The sequence below is a fragment of the Epinephelus fuscoguttatus genome, linkage group LG11, assembly GCF_011397635.1.
Source record: "Epinephelus fuscoguttatus linkage group LG11, E.fuscoguttatus.final_Chr_v1".
Taxonomy (NCBI): Eukaryota; Metazoa; Chordata; class Actinopteri; order Perciformes; family Serranidae; genus Epinephelus; species Epinephelus fuscoguttatus.
This window is the reverse complement of record NC_064762.1, coordinates 29,892,410-29,912,013: the sequence shown is the minus strand read 5'-3', so window position 1 is coordinate 29,912,013 and position 19,604 is coordinate 29,892,410. Positions and strand designations below refer to the sequence as shown.

Sequence of the window (19,604 nt, the reverse complement as noted above, 5' to 3'; positions counted from 1 at the left end):
GAAAACAACGAAATAGGAGCGCTATTCTTGACCAGTGCGTCAAAAGACATGCAGGCCAGGGGAACGAAACAAACAACCCCATGAATCTCTTTATTAATAGCCTATAAAATGACGTGTTTTCTCCTGCGGGATGGGAGAAGACACAAAATCAATGCATCTCTATTATTGTGCGGGCATAAATTCTCAGAGTTTTGCAGGAGCGGGCGGGAGTGGACATACACATTGCGGGAGCAGGCGGGAGTGTAAGACACACGTTGCGGTTGGTCAGAAATGCAGCAGAGCGGGCAGGAGCGGGTTGAAGAAAACAGTCCCGCGCAGGGCTCTACTCTGACAAACTATTTTATATGAATAAAAGCCTATCTGTGTTTTTACGAGCCAAGTCACCACACACCTTCACTCACTCTCACCAACTGCTGCCGATAAAAAAAACTCCCACTGACTGCTGCATATTGATTTGATATTAGTGTGCCTATCAAGTGCATTGTTTATCAATACGTCATGCATGAGCGTCGCGAGCTAACAGCAGGCACCTGCGCTGGCTGCATCTGGGAAAATGAAGAGACAGAAGTCGATATCTGATTTTCTTCAAGTAAACAGAAAAAACAAAATGATCAAATTACTCCAGCTTCCACTGTGGCCTCATCTGTGCGTTTATGTATAAATAGGCTTGGCCTGTTGTGTGTGAATGTTAGAGTGGGATCAGAGGGGTTAATCTGAGCAAGCATGTGTTCGTGTTCATGCGTGTACTGTAGATGTGACTGTGTGGCGTCGGAATAAAAAAAGTGCTACGCAACGTCAGTAATATTGTCTGTTTCAATGCATATGCCCCCCCCACCCCCTCCGCGTGACTTGAAATTATTTCTGAGTCTGTTTAATAAAATGTGGTGATCTACTGTATCAAAGGCGGCGCTTAGATCCAGTAGTACCAAGACTGTGAGTTTTTGTGAATCTGCATTAAACTTGATATCATTTAAAATCTTTAAAAGGGCTGTCTCTGTACTGTGGTTCATCCTAAAACCAGATTGATATTTCTCCAAAATATTGTTTCCTTTTAAAAAATCATTTACTTGATTAAAAACCAGTTATTCTAAAATCTTACTTAAAAACGGTAAGTTGGATACAGGTCGGTAATTATTAAAGATGTTGAGATCTAAATTACTCTTCATCAGAAGGGGCTTCACCACTGCCATGTTGAAGGCAGCAGGGAAGACACCCGTCTGAAGAGAGTAATTTTATATTTAAAATCTGTTCCTCAAAGAATCCATAAAATGTCTTTAAAAGTGATGTGGGAATCAGATCTAAAAGGCAGGTTGTTGGGTTTACCTGGGAGAAAACTCCACCACCTGTCCCTGCACCGCCGCCTCCTGATGGCTAAAACTGGTGATGTTAAAATACACACAGCAGTGGTCAGACACAGCCAGGTCAACAACAGAGGACACACCAGTGGACAGGCCATAGGTTATGACCAGGTCCACTGTGTGTCCTCTGTTGTGAGTTGGCTGTGTGACGTGCTGTTTAAAATCCATGCAGGTTAAAAGGTTTACAAATTCTCTGGACAGTGTGTCAGAGATGTTATCAGCATGTAAATTAAAATCACCAGTTATTAAAATTCTATTGTACGTGGTGTGTATGATTGATAATAACTCTGAGAATTCACTGATAAAAGAGGTAGAATGGTGGGGTGGTCTGTAAACTGTGATACAAAGAATAGGAGGACTGCTAAAAACAAAGGCATGATGCCCAAATGATGTGTAACTGTTAAAAGAAACTTCATTTGAGCGCAGTGTGCTTTTGGTTAGAAAAAGTTAAAATTTGTTGGGCAGGCCTCGGTGAGAACAACTGGTGCGTCAGTGCCAAGCCATGTTTCTGTTAAAAGAATACTGTCAATATTATTCTCTAAAATCAGGTCATTTATAATAAAAGTTTTATTTAAAAGAGAGCGCACGTTCAGCACGGCCAAGTTAATGTTCCTGCCGAATGTGCGCTCGTCATCACCTGTGCGATGTATAGAAGTGGGGTGCAGGATGTTATTGTCACGAGGTTTGCTGTGTGAACGGGGTGCTCTGTATCTGATGATGGTCTCTGTCGGGAATGTTTCTGGTGAGAGTGTTGGTGACAAATGAGACCGGTAGGGGGAGCTGGCAGGGGGAACAGTACTCAGTGCCACTACTGATGCAGGTGGAGGTAGAGTTTCCGTGGAGGGGGCGTGTGAGGTCAACAGTCAGTCATGAGGTGAATGAACAACAAGTTTTGATGAACCTGAATTTTCACTGTTGAAGCTAAAGTCGACTCTTTTTTTTGTCTTTTCAGGGAACAAAACACAGATGGATGAAAACATGGTGAGTTTTAAAACTGAATAATCAAATGCGTGTTCAGGTTCTGCTGAATCAACTGTGAACTGTGTTCAGTTTGAAATGTCCCAACCTCAGCAGTCAGTTGGTTGACAGTGGAGGGTCGTCAGCTGATTAAACTATGATCAATGTGTGTTCATCTTAATTCAGTAAATTACACTTTAAAGTAAATCATGAGCTGACTCCCTCCTGGTCACATTCCCTGAGTCAGTTTGTGATAAATGGCGGCTGTCACAAATGAACAGTTGAGTGTAGATGAACAATAAAAGCAGTGCATGTGTGGTTAATGTGGAGGTGGTGGAGGTGTAAACCAAGAGGACATAATGCAGGGTGGATGTCAGCTGTAGGAAGAGAGAGACAGGAGAGACAAGAGAGGCCCAGGTGAGGTCAGTCAGCTGACGTCCCTCCACTGTCAACCAACTGACTACTGAGGTCGGCCAGGAGAGACTTCAAGACAGTGGGAGGGTCGTCACAACATCAGGAAAATGTGGGGAGTTTGCTTTTAGACACTATAAGCACATCAGGGAGTGACTCTTTAAATTTAGGATTATTCTGGATTTCCTCGTGCTAAATGTGAAGCAGTGGAAGTCTAAAAATCAGACAAGTGGGATTGTAACTCAACCCCAGCTGTTCCTCTGGAGCTGCTCTGTGTTTCAACACTGATTCGCTCCATTTTCACAGGAGCACATTGAGGAAGATGAAGATGAAGGTACGGTGAACTATGAAAACGTCAGAGACCCCTCTGCCTCTGTGTGACTCCACTGATCAACAACATCAACTCACCACAGAGTCCACTGCTGTTAAATATCATCTCATCATATTTTACATAAGTAGATAACAATAGAATCATAAGATCATTTTAAGATTTCTGATGACTGAATGTGTTTTCTGTGCCAAGCTGTTTATATTTTAGTTTGACTTGGACAAAGATACTCAAGTCTTGATCTGATCTCACATTAAGAAGCCCCTGTGAGTCAGAACCTTAACTTCATCTAACATGACAGATATCTTAATATACTTGTTTATTTTCTAATTGAACATCTTTAATTAATGCTTTAACTTTCCCATATATGTTTATACTTATGTCCATACTGTATTTATAGTCTGTACACAGTACTCATGTCATACCTCCAACTGTTTATTCTGTATATAATGTCTTTCTATCAGCATTTCATGAACTGAACACCTGCACTGTGTATATTATACTTATACCTGCTCTGCCTACTGTAACTGCTGCACATGTTCATACTGTATATAACTTAGTGTATTCACAGAAACCCCACTGCTTTATATACTACTGCACTTCTGGTTAGATGACTGCATTACATGTTCTCAGTACTTTTACTCTGTGCAGGAACAATAAAGCTGAATGTGTTCTTGAATCTAAATTGGCTCCTGTTGCAACATCTATCTGTGAGTTTAAGATTTACTGGTTGTTTTTGAAGCTGCAGCAGATTTGCATCACTTTTATCACTCAGTGTACAGAGGAAGTGATTTTGGTTGTCTTTCATTTAAACATATCAGACTACAGTGTGTGTGTTTGATGAGCTTTGAGCCTTAATGGAATTTGTAACAATCTTGTCTTTGTTATGACTGATGATAATGTAAATTGCAAATATCAAAAGTGTTAATATTCAGTTTTATAGTGTGTTTTGTAGCTCTCTCTCCATTTCCTCATTCCTCACTGAAAACTTAAAGTAAACTTTCTCTCAGTCAGGTTGAACACCTCTGTTTGTTTGCACTGGGCTCTAACATTTGTCTACATAACATATATAAACATCCAAAATGACAAGAAAACACAGAGAAGTGCAATAACTCAGGTTGTGTACAGAAGTGTTCATGTTGGATGTACATGAGCTCTTACTGTAGCTGTAATATGACTCCATAGCTGATGAGGTGACCTTAAACTGCTCTGTGTGGACATATGGAGTGTGTAGACACACAGTGAAGTGGAGCACAAAATGTGTATTTTATGAACACACATTCCCTCATTCTTGCCTCATTGCACTGGTTACCTGTGTGGTGTTCATCCCATGTTACTGTTTGGAAGCTATATCCTTAAAATCACAATTATGATGATTAATTATATGAATAAAATTCACAGTTCCTACAGAGTGAGAGCCTTTTGGTGAGATGCCACAGATCGATTGACCATGTGTTGCAAAAGTAGAGCGATGAGGAAGAGACAGACAACAGTCTTACCACTACGATGACCTCAGCGTCATCCAAATTAGCTTCAACTTGCAACTGATGTGTTTCTGATGAGCTGAACAGAGTAATGTCACACCTACACAAGTGTTAGCCACTGGTAGTGTTTCCATAGTCAGTATGTTAAAAATGAGATGATGATGTCAGAATCAGTCCCGCAACACTTCCTCTCAACCTGCAGGTCAGTGACACTTCTGCAAACTAACCAGGCTCAGATAGTAGCTGCATGTGTGTGTGTGTGTGTGTGTGTATATATGTGTTTTTGCAGACCATGTGTTTATACATTATGTGTGCATTTGTAAATTTGAGTGTATTTATGTATGCATGTGCAGATACATTGGGTCTAACACCTCTGTTTGCACTGGGCTCTAACATTTGTCTACATTAAATACATGTATCTATAATGACAAGAAGAATGCAGAGAAATGCAATAACTCAGATTCATGGTGGATGCACACAACGTATCCTCATACAATGTTTGTATTGGATCTCATGGCACCCAGTGATTTAGTGCCAATACCAAGTATGTAGGGGAGGTTTTGGACAAGAATCATAGTTTGATGCCATCAAATGACATACTTAATATAATGTTACAAAGGTTAGCCCTGAGCCCAACCCATGGCAGCAGTTTTGGGCCCTACTACTGTGAAAACACACACATCATATATTATATCTCCTTCTTCTCTTCCTTATTTCAATAGTCCAGAGTCAAGTTTTCTACCAGCTGCTGATTATTCACCAAGAAACACAAGACAGTAGCAGCGGCTGTTACCATACAGGTAAATGGAGGGTTCACCATTACTAACAACTCGTATTAGGAAATGATTTCTCCAGGAAATGTGATAGTCCTTCCACGTGTTGCTTTCAGGGGAGCTACAGAGAAGGACTCTGGGTTGTTCGTCTCAAGGAAGTTCTAGCAAAACCATTAGACGATTCGGGGGGGAAAGCAGGTCTTGACTCTGACCAACACACCCACTGGGGATGAGGCAGAGTTTGAAGACTTGGGGGAAGCCTCGCCCATATCCCTGGCACAGTTATCTGAAGCAGCTCCTCAACACCAAGGTACCAAGTGTGGATGAGATTTGCCCTGTAATGCTGAAGGCTCTGGACATTGTTGGGCTGTCTGGGGTGGTGTTTCCTTTTTTTTAAAAAAAAAAGGGGAAGGGTGTGCTCCTCTTACAGAGGCATTGAACTGCTCAGCTTGCATAAGCTTTTCCAGTAAAGGAGGTGCTGGCCAGTTGCTGAACTTCAGATCCAGATACAGAAGTGACAATGCGGAGTCAGTCCTGATCGTGGAAGCATGGTATCATGGCAGTTTGCCCATCCAGTCTGCATGTTGGGGTCTTTTGTGTTTTTCCCCTTGTCAGCAGTTCTCTCTGTGAACAAACAAACAAACAAACAGTTTGGAGCTGGGGACCTTTCGCGTGTGAGGCAAACGTGATAACCACTACACTACGGAAACTGACTAAAAGCCTTTTCACACAGGTGCTGGGCTCAATGCACCTGAATGCCTAACTGCAATTGTTTCAGATGCCACGTGACATGTTAATTTTTGACTTGGAGAGATCAGATGAGAGATTTATAACTGGATTCAGTCACAGTTGCTGTGTCATGAATTTGAATGACAGTAAAAGCTGTAGGCATAGGAATCATACATGTCTATTTTATCAGAAACAGTCCTTGATCAAGTATCTAGCTGTTTGCTGAAAAACCTTTATTCTTGCCTGGTTCCAGTCTTACCATTATCAGAGTAAAAACAACAGCAGCAAAAAAAGAAAAAAAGACTTCTGCCACTGAGGTACAGAAGTCTACATGTTTAGGCTGAAAGGCATAACTTTCATATTCAGAGTGTGTGTTGTGGACTTGGAGAGGGCCTACGTCCGTGTCCCCTGGAGAGTGCTGTGAGTTAGCCTGTGGGAGTACGTGGCATTGCTATGAGCAATCCTGTCCTGATATGAGCAGAGTGAGAGCTCTGTCCATATTCTTGGAAGGAAGCCAAACATGTTTTCCGTGGGTGTTGTGCGCCGTCATGTTTGTCCCTTGTCAGCAGTTCTCTCTGTGAACAGCTGGGGACCTTTCGCGTGTGAGGTGAACGTGATGACCACTACACTACGGAAACTGATTGGAAAGATTACTTACACATGTGCCGGCGTCAATGCACCGTCAGTCGCTGAGGTACAGAAGTCTACAAGTTAAGGCTGAAGAGCATAACCTTTACATTCATTGTGATGTTACTTTGAGTCGTAGAAACTGAACTGAAAGTGAAACTAATCTGTGCTCTGTTTAAAGCCAGACAAGCCAATACAAAGGTTGTTAGTGAAAATGCATGAGTTTGGGGAGCACTGAGCATACGACTGGATAAATGAGACTTGGATTATACTGCACCAGTCGTGTGAGAGTTTGTAAATGGATGGTTTGATATAGTTTTGCTATTCTTAAAGTGGTCCCAAGTAAATTTATGAATCAGTATGTTAACGTGGAGGCACATGAAAAATATTCAAGGAAGCATGGCGTATCCAACAAATGGTTATTATGTGAGTGACGTATACCTTAAATACAATATAGATCAGTCACTATATACAGTATAGACAGCAGGATAAATATGTAGGGGTATGTGAGAGCTGATGTGGTACAGGTGAGTGTACGCACAGTAGTGTGGCAGTAGGAAGTAAGAATGAGCTTGCAGCCACTGAGTGGTATTACTCAATTAAAATGAAATCTATTTTGTTCAGTTCACCTGATTTGCATGTGTTTGGAGTGTGGGAGGAAACCGGAGTACCCGGAGAAAACCCTCGCAGTCACAGGGAGAACATGCTTACCTCACAGACAGGAAGAGGGCCAGGAGCTCCTGCTGTGAGGCCCCAGTGCTGACCACTGAGCAACCGTGCTGCCCTCAGAAGATCTGTGATAGTTTTTCTACAGCACAACCCCGGGATCAAACCTGGAACCCTCTTGCTGTGAGGTGACGAAGATAACCATTGCACCACCGCTATTTTACACAGTGAATGAATATTACATACTCTGAAAAGCATTGTCTTTTATGTCTCCATCTGCTGGTGGGCCATCAGGATAAAAGCATGCATGTATTTGCTTTTTGGAGCTTTATGGAGTCAGTAACAGTCTTCTGTTTATCTGATAACAATATAGCCTGCAAACAAACATTCACCACTTAGTTCTACACTTTGTTTTGGGATTCAATTAATGTACTAACACAGTACTGACATGTGTCTAAATACAGATAGAAATGAGCCCAAAGTGACCTGAGAATGCTACTTTCAGACATTTTGGATGCCCATGACCACCTACTGTGACTTAATATGAATGTAAATACATTTCACACATCCTAAACGTTAAATTAGTCGTCTCTGCATTGTGTTTCTCTGTCCCTGCAGCCACATTCCCACTTCCTCAAACATGTTCACAGAGACACAGTGAGCATATGAAAAACCTCCAAACCACACATTTCACAAATCTTTCACACCCAACTAGTCGTCTCCGCAGAGTCACATTCTGCCTCTCTGTCCCTGCAGCCACATTCTCACTTCTTCAAACCTGTTCACAGTGACACAGTGAGCATATAGCATGAAAAAACCCTCATCAGTGTTTTAACTGTTTGTTGCAGTGAGTTTCAGTGACCCCAAACCTTCCAGGGTTTAAAGTAGTTTTTTGGAGTGCCTTTTTGTCCAAATAAAGTGTGGACTGTCTGTTCTTGTGAGCCTCATGTGTTTCTGATCTGATCATCATTAGAGAGTAAAACCTCCAGAGCTCTGCTGCTGTTGTTAACCACATTCTCACCACATCACTTCTCCTTCAGTTCTCAGGAAAACAACTTCAAAGACACAATGAGGAACCAACAGGTCTCAGACCAGTGAAACATCATCTTATCTGTGTTCCTCCCAGCTGCTACAGTATCACCATATTGCAACACAGACATCAAGAGTGAAATTCTGCTGGGCGAGGAGTTTGACTCTTCACCTGTCTGTTCATGTGTGCTGTCAAACATCACCATGAATCCTGTCTGGTTTCTAAACTTGTCCAAAATACTGCAGCAAGACTTCTTACAAGAACTCGAACATGTACACACATTTCCCCTTTTCATGCTTTATTGCACTGGTTACCTGTGGTGTTCAAAACTGCCCCATCATACATCTGTGACCCTCACCCTTTACAACCCTTGTGTAAAGGGCAAACAGAGGAGAGAAGACACAGACTGAAGGCAGTATGAGGAAGTGACTCTAATCATCACAGGAAGTAGATGCTGTGTTCATTTTAAGAAGCAGCAGGTTAGAGACTTTGACAGTTGAGAGCGTGAGACCAAGAGAGAAACATGATGGCTGAATTCAGATGGATTATAATGTCTTTATTTCTCATGCTGCTGTTTAAGTTTACAGGTAAGGATATAACACACATTAACTGAAGAGACATTACAAAACTGTATTGATATTATTAATAGTATTTTATTAAGTATTCTTCCAAGTTTTGTTTGTAACGTGGTGAGTTTAGTGAACTCTTTCTTCATCTCTCTCTTTTTCAGCAGCAGCAACTGAGAAATATTCCTTAGTTGGAGATGAAGTCACTTTGCCTTGTGAAAATGTGACACATGATCAGGATAACTGTGACAGTACTACATGGGTATTTAGTGATGGAGGAAACACAGAGAAGCTGTTTGAACACGGGAAGATTGACAGAGAAGCTGAAGCTAAATCAGACAGACTGAGTGTTACAGCAAACTGTTCTCTGGTTATAAAGAAGGTCACACTTCAGGATGTTGGACGTTACAGCTGCAGACAGTTCAGATCAGGACGACAAGTTTCAGACTCTCAGGTTCATCTGTCTGTTGTTGAAAGTGAGTATTTCCATCATAATGTTTTCAGCTCAAACTGTCTTGTTAGAACAATATACTGAAACATTACAATAATTATGATTACAGTGATGAAGTTCATTTTACTCTTGTTGTCTTTCTCTCACAATAACTCCATCTACACCAGTGACTGACCGCCAGGACAATGATCGGGTCATCTTCTTCTGCTCTGTGTGGATATATGGATACATATGTACACACAAAGTGAAGTGGTTGTATGAGGGTGATCAGAATGACTTGGAGACATCACAGAGTACATGTGTAGCCTCTGTGACATTTACAACATCTGACTATAATCAGAAGTTGAAGTATTCTGAGTTCTTGAAATGTGAAGTGACAGATGGTCACACTGAAGAAGTTCATTATTTCACCTTCAGCCCTCCTCAGTCCTCAGGTGAGAAACCAGGTGAGAACATGATGAGCTGTTTAAAATCATTTCAAACTGATGTGAATAATCACACAAAATGTTTCAATCTGAGGTTTTAATATTTCATCATTCTTTGTCATTTGTTTTATGCAGAAGTTTTTGATGAAGTGTACAGTTCTTGCATTTTGTTATTGTATTCATTAAGGTCATGACGCAACCACAGCAGCTACAACATCAACAACTGAATCACCGTTGACAACAGGAAATAGATGGACATCAGTGACAATGAGCACATCAGAAGTGACAAACAGCAGAGCATCTAAAAGCAATCAGACAAAACAAGGTGACTGAACAACAGAACCACATTTACAGTTAAAAGAGACATTAAAAATATATTTTACAGATGCTGACAGACTCTGTGTTAATGTAGATATTAGACATACAGAGACAGCCCAAGGACACTAACAACCAGCTTATCATCAAAAAACCTCAGACTTCAGACACTTCTAACTTCTCTTTGCAGATTGGTGGAAGTTCATCGTTGCAGCTGTGGGTTTAGCAGCACTTATAATAATCACTGTGGCTGTCATCAGATGCAAGAGAACTAAAGGTGAGAACATTCACAGGAAAAACTTTAATAATTGAAGAAGTTTGATAAACATGGATTTTCACTGTTGAAGCTAAAGTCAACTCTTTGTTGTTGTTGTTGTTGTTGTTGTTGTTGTTGTTGTTGTTGTTTTCAGGGAACAAAACGCAGATGGATGAAATCATGGTGAGTTTTAAAAGTACATGCTCAAACTTTAATGTAGTGCTTTGATACATAAATGGAAGCAGGGTTTATGGTTTGTTCAGGACCTGAACTGTGTGTTACTAAAGTGTATTTGAAGAGACTGAGGTTAAACACTGCAGTGACTCATTGTGGTCTATAAACCAGTCAGGACACAGTGAGATCACACACTACACCCAGTACAAAGCTACACTCATATACAAGTTATGTTTGTATTTCTTCTCTGAAGAAGAAGAAGGAACTGTGATGCAACTAGAATTGAATTAAATGAATTAAGTGTAAGAGTGAGTCAGTATGTTACATGTTACTGAGCAGTCATTATGTTGTCTCCTCTGTGCAGGCTGATCCTGAAGCTGATGTTTCCCTCTGCCTCCATCAGCTACACCAAGAACACAGGCCGTAAAGCCAAGGTCAGCTGTATGACTGCTTATACTGGTGATGTTACTGATTTTAACATTAAAGTCCATATAGATTGTTGATGAATTATTCTGATGTCAGTCCAAAACTAAAGGCCAGGATGACATGTATAAAATAGGTGTTGGCTTACTGAATAACTTGAGACCTATTAATGATAGATGAATAAATCAGAAGGCACTGATTTCAGGAAGGCATCTGCACTCTCCACAGGTTGTCCGGTAAGAACAGGAATGATGTTGATGGGTTAATGAATCCAGTTCACACACACTCTCATTGAGTTGCCACTCATTTATTTGTGAACAAACTCTTCTGTTGATATTGTCTGTGTGGTTACTGCAATAAAGAAATAAACAAAAAAGTGCATATTAATCATAATGCAATATTAGTGATAAACAAACAGACTGGCGTAAATTACACAATGTAATGATAAACAGTGAAAAGATGAATAAATGAGGAGATCTGAGTGTTTATGAATTTAAGGGACTGTCAACAAAAGCAACAGCTTAGCTCAGAAAGGCCCATATCTGTTTCACTGGCATAGCGTGCACAGAGGGCGAGACAAATAAATGTGGGACGGTCCCTTAATAGACGCATCGGCACGCTCACTACACTGCCGTGACATAAATAATAACACCTGACGGCACAGCAGTACACTATTATTCAACATAACAATATTATCAGGGATCATATACATCAGTTGGAATATGAAATCGGCAATGATTAACCAATGCACAAGACACAGTACAGTACTATAAACTTAATTGCCGAATAACACACAGAACATAATTAAGAATAGTAACAGAATGATAACGTATTACTCACACTCTCGTGGACGCACAAGACGGAGCAAATCAACAAAAGGGGAAGCAAGAGTCCAGAAAAACACAGCTGCAGGTTAAAATAGAGTCCAAACTGCTGGGATGAACGAATAAAATCCAGAAACTGCAGCGGTGAATAAAACTCTCTTCATTCATCAACACTTCACACGGTGCAGCAGATGTATCTGATTGGTTCAGCGCATCATGCATTAACTGTGCATGTGCGCTCCATGCACGTTCACGTGAACACCATGCGCAAGGTAACAGGCTCTAGGACTGTGCATGTGAACTGTGAATGGGCTGATGAGGGATGCTGTGTTGGAAATTGGCAATGAAGGGCTACCCTTCTGAACAACATGACATTTGCTGTGAGTGTTCATGGTCACCAGATGATAAATGCTGGTGTTTGTTGGAGACTCTGTTACCTTTCCTGTGCAGTAGCGCCACCATCAGACCAACATGTCAACTTCACACACAAGATATTTCATCATCTAATCAGCAGATAAAAGCTGCTGCAGCTACAGTTGTCTGATGGCAGCAACATCAGGAAGTTGTGTTAAGTTTATGTGTGAGTCATTTATGAGTTGTACTTTTTCCCTCCAGGTCCGTGTTGATGATGATGGTGATGATGATGGTGATGATGGTGATGCAGTGACCTTCAGCACCGTGACAGCTCCCTCCTCTTCTTCTGCTGGAGCCTCTGCTGATCCCAGAAACCTCTACGCTACCATCAACAAACCAACCAAATAAGATGTTACTTATTAAATGCAACATGTTTTATAACAACTGCAGGATTGTTTGGATCATAGATTCAGAATTTTAAGTGAGCAGCATTATAATAAGCATGATCTCACTTGGTCATGTCACGCATTTGCTTGGCTTAACTGTAGCAAAGTGAGAACACAGCAGCAGCAGCAGCAGCAGCTCTATGACACATTGAGGGAGTTGAGGCTCCCTCTAGAGGTGGAGAGTGTATAAAAAGGAAGCAGACATATTGGATATATATACTGTATTCTTAGTGCTGTGTCCCTGCATGGGCACAATGCAGGTTTTGTAACACTGAATCTTGTTTGTTTTGTGAAACCATTTCATTGAATATTGCTTTTTGCTGAGTGAATTTGATTAGCCATGTTATGCTTTAATGAATAAATGATTAGTGTATGGTTATCACCTTGTGAGTGGAATCCGTGTACCCTTCGTTCTTTTGTTTTTTCGTTTCAAAACCAAATAAAAAAAAACGAAAAACAACTTTGTTTTTCAGTTATTCTGTTTTAAAACCAGAACGGAAAAACGAAAAAACGGAGTAGTGTCACCAAACTCATTCCACACTTCATTGGTCTCCTACAGAGTACACTACAACACTTGGTTGGAAAGGCAGGCACTTTTCATAATTTCTAGGAATTTTTATTAGGAATATTAATCAATAATTTCAATATGATACAGTGTAATGTCACCAAACTCACTCCACACTGTATTATAGTGACATTATTGAATATTTTTGTAATATCTCTTTTCGGTGTTGCACTTTGTAGACGGTCCCTGCGCGCTGCGCTCACAGCCGGCTGCACGTAGCCTAAACACCAATGTTCTTGGTGTGGCTCCGAAGACGGCTCATTTTGATGAATATTATGTTGTAGCTCGATGTCTATCTTACTACGATTGAAAATGTGCGTGTTTTGTGTTTTAACAACGTTTCACTTAAGAGTTATTGATCCCGGAAGTTCGAATCTGCCAATATCTTTCCAACTGCAGTGGACCGGACGAGCAGAATGTCAATCAATATTTTATCAGTAGGCCTATTAAACTATTTTTGACAGCGTGACAGTTGACACCTCTGCCTCTCTCTCGCCTCCGCAAATCTCCCAGCATTCCCCGAAATTTCCGAATATCACAATAACAAAACAATAAAAATCAAAAACTTAATTTTCACGTTATTCTGTTTTTGTTTTAAAACAGAACAACAGGCACAAAATGTGTGATTTTGTGTTATTCTGTTTTTCCGTTCTGGTTTTAAAACAAAGTTGTTTTTCGGTTTTTTTAATTTGGTTTTGAAACGGAAAAACGAAAGAACGAAGGGTACACGGACTGAGTGGGATGGATCTTTATGTGTTTGGTGTTTTTAGTCTTTATCATTCTACAGGCAGAAAAACTGTTTGGCCAAATTAAATACTGCAGGAAATTCTCTTCCTCAGCTTTTTTACATTTCAAACACAACACTTTTTCCATTTCTCACCACAGAGTGGCGCCAAAGATCCTTCACAGCATGTGGAGCTCTCTGCTGTCCACTCACACTGTACTGCATAGCCAAAACTATGTAAACACCCAAACATACACACATATGTGACTGTTGACCATCTTACTCCAAAACCATGAATGACATACTGTATGCTGCTGAAACTGCCCCAGCAGACTGAACTCATGTGCTGCATGTTTGATTTAAAACAAAGCATGCTCAGTTACATATACTGGTCAATGTGCATCATAAACTTTCTATGAAGCTAGCAGTCAGTGGTGGACAGAGTATGAAATCATTATCAAATCAAGTCCTGGAATCTAAATGTTAGATAAGTAAAATTTAACAATAAAAAGTACAGGTATCCAAAGTCACAATGTTTAGCATGAAGATACATGGCTTTGAGGGAAAAAGAAATAAAGGAGGATATTGCTGACAGTATCAGTTGTAACTTGTCTTATATGAGTCACAGGTTGCCTTCCCTCAGTGTAAACCTTCAAGCACATATGACACTAACATACATTTACTTCATGTGAGAAAGCAGAGCCTACATTCTCTCTGTCTCCCTCACACACACACACACACACACACACACACACACACACATACTTATAGACAGTAATTAGTGAGTGTGTTGAGCATGAAGAAATTGCAGTTTTTTGGGGGGGGTTGTTAATGCAGTTTAGGACAAAGGGCTGTCAAACTAAGTGATTCTGCTTCACTGGTGCTCCCCTACAGTACATGACACATTCCCCTCACAAGAAGGACTGTCTCCAACACAAGGCTATTGTGGGATTAAGATGAGGACATTCATTAAAACATAAATATGGATTCGCTCCCAAAGATCACTGAGTCATTTACCACCAACTCTCTGAAGCCCATTTTCAAACTACAAAGTTTAGGAGGAATTTTGGTGTTAAATGTTTCCCTCTGTGGTTTAATTAAAACTTTTGGTGAAATGCAAATGAATATCTAGGTTTTTGGTCTTCACTCTGTCTTACTTTTAGATTTCTTGAGGCGGAGCACCACACTTTATCTCACCAAACCCAACTGACACCCATGAATGAGAGTAATTACATCATTAGGCATACAAATGGGCTAATTTACCTTTTTTCTCCTTGTCTAGGGGCCCACAAGACCGTGACCCAATTTGGATATCCAATCACAACTCAGAGAAAATCTCCTGAGCCAATGAGCCGCTTGGCGCCACCCACCTACGTGCATAATAATAAGGAGCAGAATAATAACACAAGGGGGGAAACTTGCAAAAGCTGCAGCTTGCTCAGTGTGCTTTGGAGATTACTTTGCCTGTCTGAAAGCCTTCATCATGGCCGACGCCTTCTGTGCCACTTGGAAACTGGTTGACAGTGAGAACTTTGATGAGTACATGAAAGCACTTGGTGAGTTACAACCTTTTTTTTTATTTACCTTTATCTCTTTTGTTTAATTTTGCTCATAAATGCTGTAAATCAAGATGGAAAAATATCATCATGTGGGAGTTTTTTGTGCCTATAACAAATGAAATGTTTAGAGTTCGTCCTAAAACAGGCCACTAACAGCCGCACTTCCCCCCTGTGCCCTGGTCAGGTGTGGGCTTTGCCACCCGGCAGGTTGGTAATGTGACCAAGCCGACTGTGATCATCAGCCAAGAGGGTGACAAGGTAGTGATTCGCACCCAGAGCACCTTCAAAAACACAGAGATCTCCTTCAAGCTGGGAGAGGAGTTCGACGAAACCACCGCTGATGACAGGAACTGCAAAGTAAGTTGACAAAAAACAGATTTCATATAAGTAATTGGGACCAAATTCAATGGTTAGATGCAAATTCAAGCACTAGCTTTTATCAGGGGCCAAATATGACACACCAGGAGTGCTTGAATGGTTCACAAGAAGTCATGGATCTCATTTAATCCAAGATTTCATTATTGCTTCTTGTCTCTCCTCATATGAATTTGAAAAGTATCTTCTCCAAATCCACTTCTAATCAAACTTTGAGTTCCTTTGTTTCTTTTTGCGGGTCAGCGACAGGACTTCTCAAGATGTCCGGAAACAGACAGACCCACATTTGGCAGCGTCTTAATGCACTCATTTTACGCCTCACTTGCAAAAAACTAAAATTCTCCTCCTTTGTCTTTCAGTCCACGGTGACTATGGAGGGAGACAAGTTGGTCCACGTCCAGAAGTGGGACGACAAAGAGACCAAGTTTGTCAGAGAAATCAAGGATGGCAAGATGATCATGGTAAGACGAACAGACCCACATTCACACATTCAGGTCCTGTTGTAAAATACATGAATTAAACAGAGTGTATTTACTAGCAAAGTGCAAAGAGACAAACTGTGAAAGATTATTGTGTAGCCACGTGGCCATAAATGCCACTTGGTTAGCTGTGAGAAAGATATAGAGGTGGAAATATCATCATCTGGGACATTTGTTGTGCATTGTTGGAATATGGCACCAATAAATGCATATTTTTAAAATGTTTTTACAATGTTTCAGGAGCTCAGTTCTCATTCATCACTTATTCTTGTGTGTTATCTCAAATAAATAAAATAAATAAATATCTTAGAAAAAAATAACAAAAAATCAAGGTAAATCCATAAGATTTCATGATAAACATCGCTTTTTCATGTTGTAGGGGCAATGCACAGCTTGTTAGACATTATTCAGGAAGCATGTATGTGGATAAAACCTCTGCAGGTATTCTCTTTGGGCTCCTTGCAAAAATGAAGGACTTATAATAGTCATAAAAAGTCACAAAACACACATTTCTGACAGTTTTAATGTCTTTTGAGCTTCAGAAATGCAGCAGTCTGTTTGTCTTGTTATAATGAATGAGCATGTCTTTTTACACATTCACAGCCAAATTAGCTTGCCTGTATTAAGCAAAGTAAATTACCAAGCAGTCAGCTGCCAAAAGCACCCTCATTAGACCCTCCGCTCAATCACAGCACTGACCTGTTGAACAAAAAGTTGTTTGGTGGTAAAATGATGAATTTGGGAACATTCAATTCCCCGTCATGGTAACTCTCGTCTCTCCCCTGCAGAATTTGACCTATGAAGGTGTCCATGCAGTGCGTAGCTATGAGAAGGCATGAGTGCTCCCACTGGCAGCGTCCCAGCCCGGCCAAGAAGTGTTGATTTTATAATTATTATTGACTGTATGCTTCTCTTTGCACTTCATCCTCCTCTGCATGTACACGGCCCGCAGGCTGCGCATGCTTTGTAAGAACTTTTTTTTATATGAAAAAAACATTTCTGTCGTGACGGATAGATCATTCTTGCAACCCTGTGTGTGGAACATGAAATAAAAAATACAGAATAAATGTTTGTGTCTTCAGCTTCATCATTCTGTATAGTTGATGAGAGAATAAATGGGCTACTCAGCCAAAAAAAACTGGGTGTAACCCTCATACACTGAATCTCTATCTGATCCAAACATTGACCTCTGACCTTGTAGAAGAGGGGAACTATGGAAGAAGATAAGACACTTAAAATTTTGAATTTTAACAGCCTCTGAATATTCAGTATTGAAATTTGGACACCATTGAATTCATGGCATTGAAATATTATATTTGCTCTGTATTTACCTCTTTGAAATTATCATATAAAATTTGATTTTTTTTCAATGACCACAAATTCAGATTTAAAAAAGAATAGTTTCAGAACTTCAAACAATAGATTCAGGGTGCTCAAACTTGATTGTTCAGATTTAGATCTAAAAAATTAAGTTGGAAAAATTTAAATAGAACATTGGTCAAATTCGACTGGTCAAAACCTTTAGGCTCGATTGTCTATTCTGTCCTAGATGCTGCTATTTGTTTTTTTTCTTACTTGAATTTTTAGATCTCAATTTGACCAATCATTTTTTCTCTTTTTTTTTAATTTTTTTAAACTTGTACTTTTGAAATATTAAAAAAATAACTTTTGAAATTACAAGAGGTGAATTCGGAAAAAATGCATTTAGATGCATTGTTTTCAAAGTAAAATATTTCAATGTTTTCAATTTTCTATTAATTCAATAGTGTTTAAATTTCAATACAAAGTATTCAGTGGCTGTTAAAGTTTAAATACGTATGTCAGTTAAATGCTTTCATAGAAAACTGAAAAAAAAAACAAAAAAAAATCTTAGAGTAAGGCCATAAAGTATCTCTGTGTTATTTACAAAAGAAAATCCGATGTTATTCCCCCCACAGCTTCAAACCTGGTGACATAATGAAGCCATTTCTGGAACAAAGTTGTATCAATGTGCCAAATATTTCCCTCAGCATCAACAGTTTTCTCTGATCACTCCCCTGATGTGACTTTAAGGTCTCAAATGACTCGTCACAGAGGAATGGTAACTGCATGGGCTTGCACTTGGATAGCGCCTCTATATAGTCTTTCAATCAATCAAAGCACTTTCACACTACTTGTCTCACTCACCCATTCACACACACATTCACACACTGGTGTCTGAGGCTACCATACAAGGTGCCACTTGTTAGCCACTTTTTAAACATTCAAATACACTCACACACACAGATGGAACAGCCGTCAGGAGCAATTTGGGGATCTTGCCAAAGGATACTTCGACATGCAGACTGGATAGAACCATCTGTTTTCCAGAGCTTTTACAAAACATTTTTCAAGCACTGCACTTAAAGGATTAGTTGTCTTAAACATAACTTATCACCATGAGGGGACTATGATACAATGGGCCCCTGGGCACAGATATGCAAAAGGCCCCGCCCCCTTTCCTGTAAAGGGGAAGGACACAAAGTCTTTCTGTTGGTTTTGTGTCTCACTGTGGTTGTGCTGAGTCTCTTTGAGGTCATTATGTATCTCTTTAAGATAATTTTGTATCTTTTTGAGGTAATTTTGCACCCTTACGTTATCATTGTGTGTCTTGTTGTAGTTGTTTTGTCCATTTCTGTAGTTATCATGTGACCCTGCAGTTCCTTTGCATCTCTTTGTGGTCATTTTGAGTCTCTCCCCAGTCGGTACATGTTAATCTAAGTGACAGTTCACAGGTGAAGACAAGGGGGGGCCCTGACACTTTGGGCCCCTGGGCCTCGACCTGGTAGACCTGTTCAGCAATCCATCCATGCTTATCATACTCACCTCAGTGGTATGTGGCAATGCTATACTTCTGGTTTTGACAGCCCAGGTTTTGAGATATTTAACAGCCACAGCAGTGTCACTCTGGATCAAACACCAACCTCACTCTCAACATTCTTTTTTCATTGAAACAACTTTCTACCAAAGAAAAAATCCCTTTGAAATCTGCTGACAGAGAAGTCTGCCAAAAAGGCGTTGAGCACCACAAATTAAATTATATTCACCTTCACTGTATAAGGGTGAAAAGAGAAATCTCCAAAATAGATATCGGAAAATGTCAGCAAGTGAAACCAAAACTACCTCCGTCCCTACCCAACAGGTCATTCTGGGTGAGCTGACACAATAAGTCACAAGATAGATTTGAGGGCCACATGATTATTAAAAGCACAGGAAAGAAAATAACACTCCTGTTGCACAATTGTGTGTGCTTATGTGTGTGTGATCGTGTGATTTCTTTCTCCTAA

The 19,604-nt window shown here is 40.2% G+C and overlaps 3 protein-coding genes across 7 annotated transcripts in view; all 3 read left to right on the top strand.

Moving 5' to 3' along the window:
• LOC125896872 (uncharacterized) overlaps positions 1-3,313 on the top strand; it is a 79,082-nt gene extending 75,769 nt beyond the window's left edge. For all 3 annotated transcript variants that reach the window (XM_049589796.1, XM_049589795.1, XM_049589794.1), the window contains exon 7: positions 3,033-3,313. In XM_049589796.1, coding sequence (XP_049445753.1) covers positions 3,033-3,107 — 75 coding nt within the window. In that variant the 3' untranslated portion in view covers positions 3,108-3,313. The remainder of the gene's footprint in view (positions 1-3,032) is intronic.
• Positions 3,314-8,724: 5,411 nt separating this feature from the next.
• On the top strand, positions 8,725-12,998 carry LOC125896880 (uncharacterized). 3 transcript variants are annotated; one of them, XM_049589829.1, is made up of 8 exons: positions 8,725-8,950; positions 9,097-9,405; positions 9,548-9,826; positions 9,993-10,130; positions 10,311-10,397; positions 10,531-10,559; positions 10,915-10,984; positions 12,413-12,998. In XM_049589829.1, exons 1-7 carry the CDS (start codon positions 8,887-8,889, stop codon positions 10,975-10,977), a joined length of 969 nt encoding a protein of 322 aa, XP_049445786.1. In that variant the 5' UTR covers positions 8,725-8,886; the 3' UTR covers positions 10,978-10,984; positions 12,413-12,998. The 3 variants fall into 3 exon arrangements, with proteins under 3 accessions (XP_049445786.1, XP_049445787.1, XP_049445785.1); XM_049589830.1 differs by having other exon boundaries at positions 9,094-9,405; positions 9,548-9,814; XM_049589828.1 differs by having other exon boundaries at positions 9,094-9,405.
• A 2,293-nt stretch (positions 12,999-15,291) lies between these two features.
• Positions 15,292-17,366, top strand: LOC125896895 (fatty acid-binding protein, brain). Its single transcript, XM_049589853.1, has 4 exons — positions 15,292-15,442; positions 15,630-15,802; positions 16,180-16,281; positions 17,088-17,366. The coding sequence occupies exons 1-4, from the start codon at positions 15,370-15,372 to the stop codon at positions 17,136-17,138; spliced, it is 399 nt and encodes a 132-aa protein (XP_049445810.1). The 5' UTR covers positions 15,292-15,369; the 3' UTR covers positions 17,139-17,366.
• Positions 17,367-19,604: the final 2,238 nt, after the last annotated feature.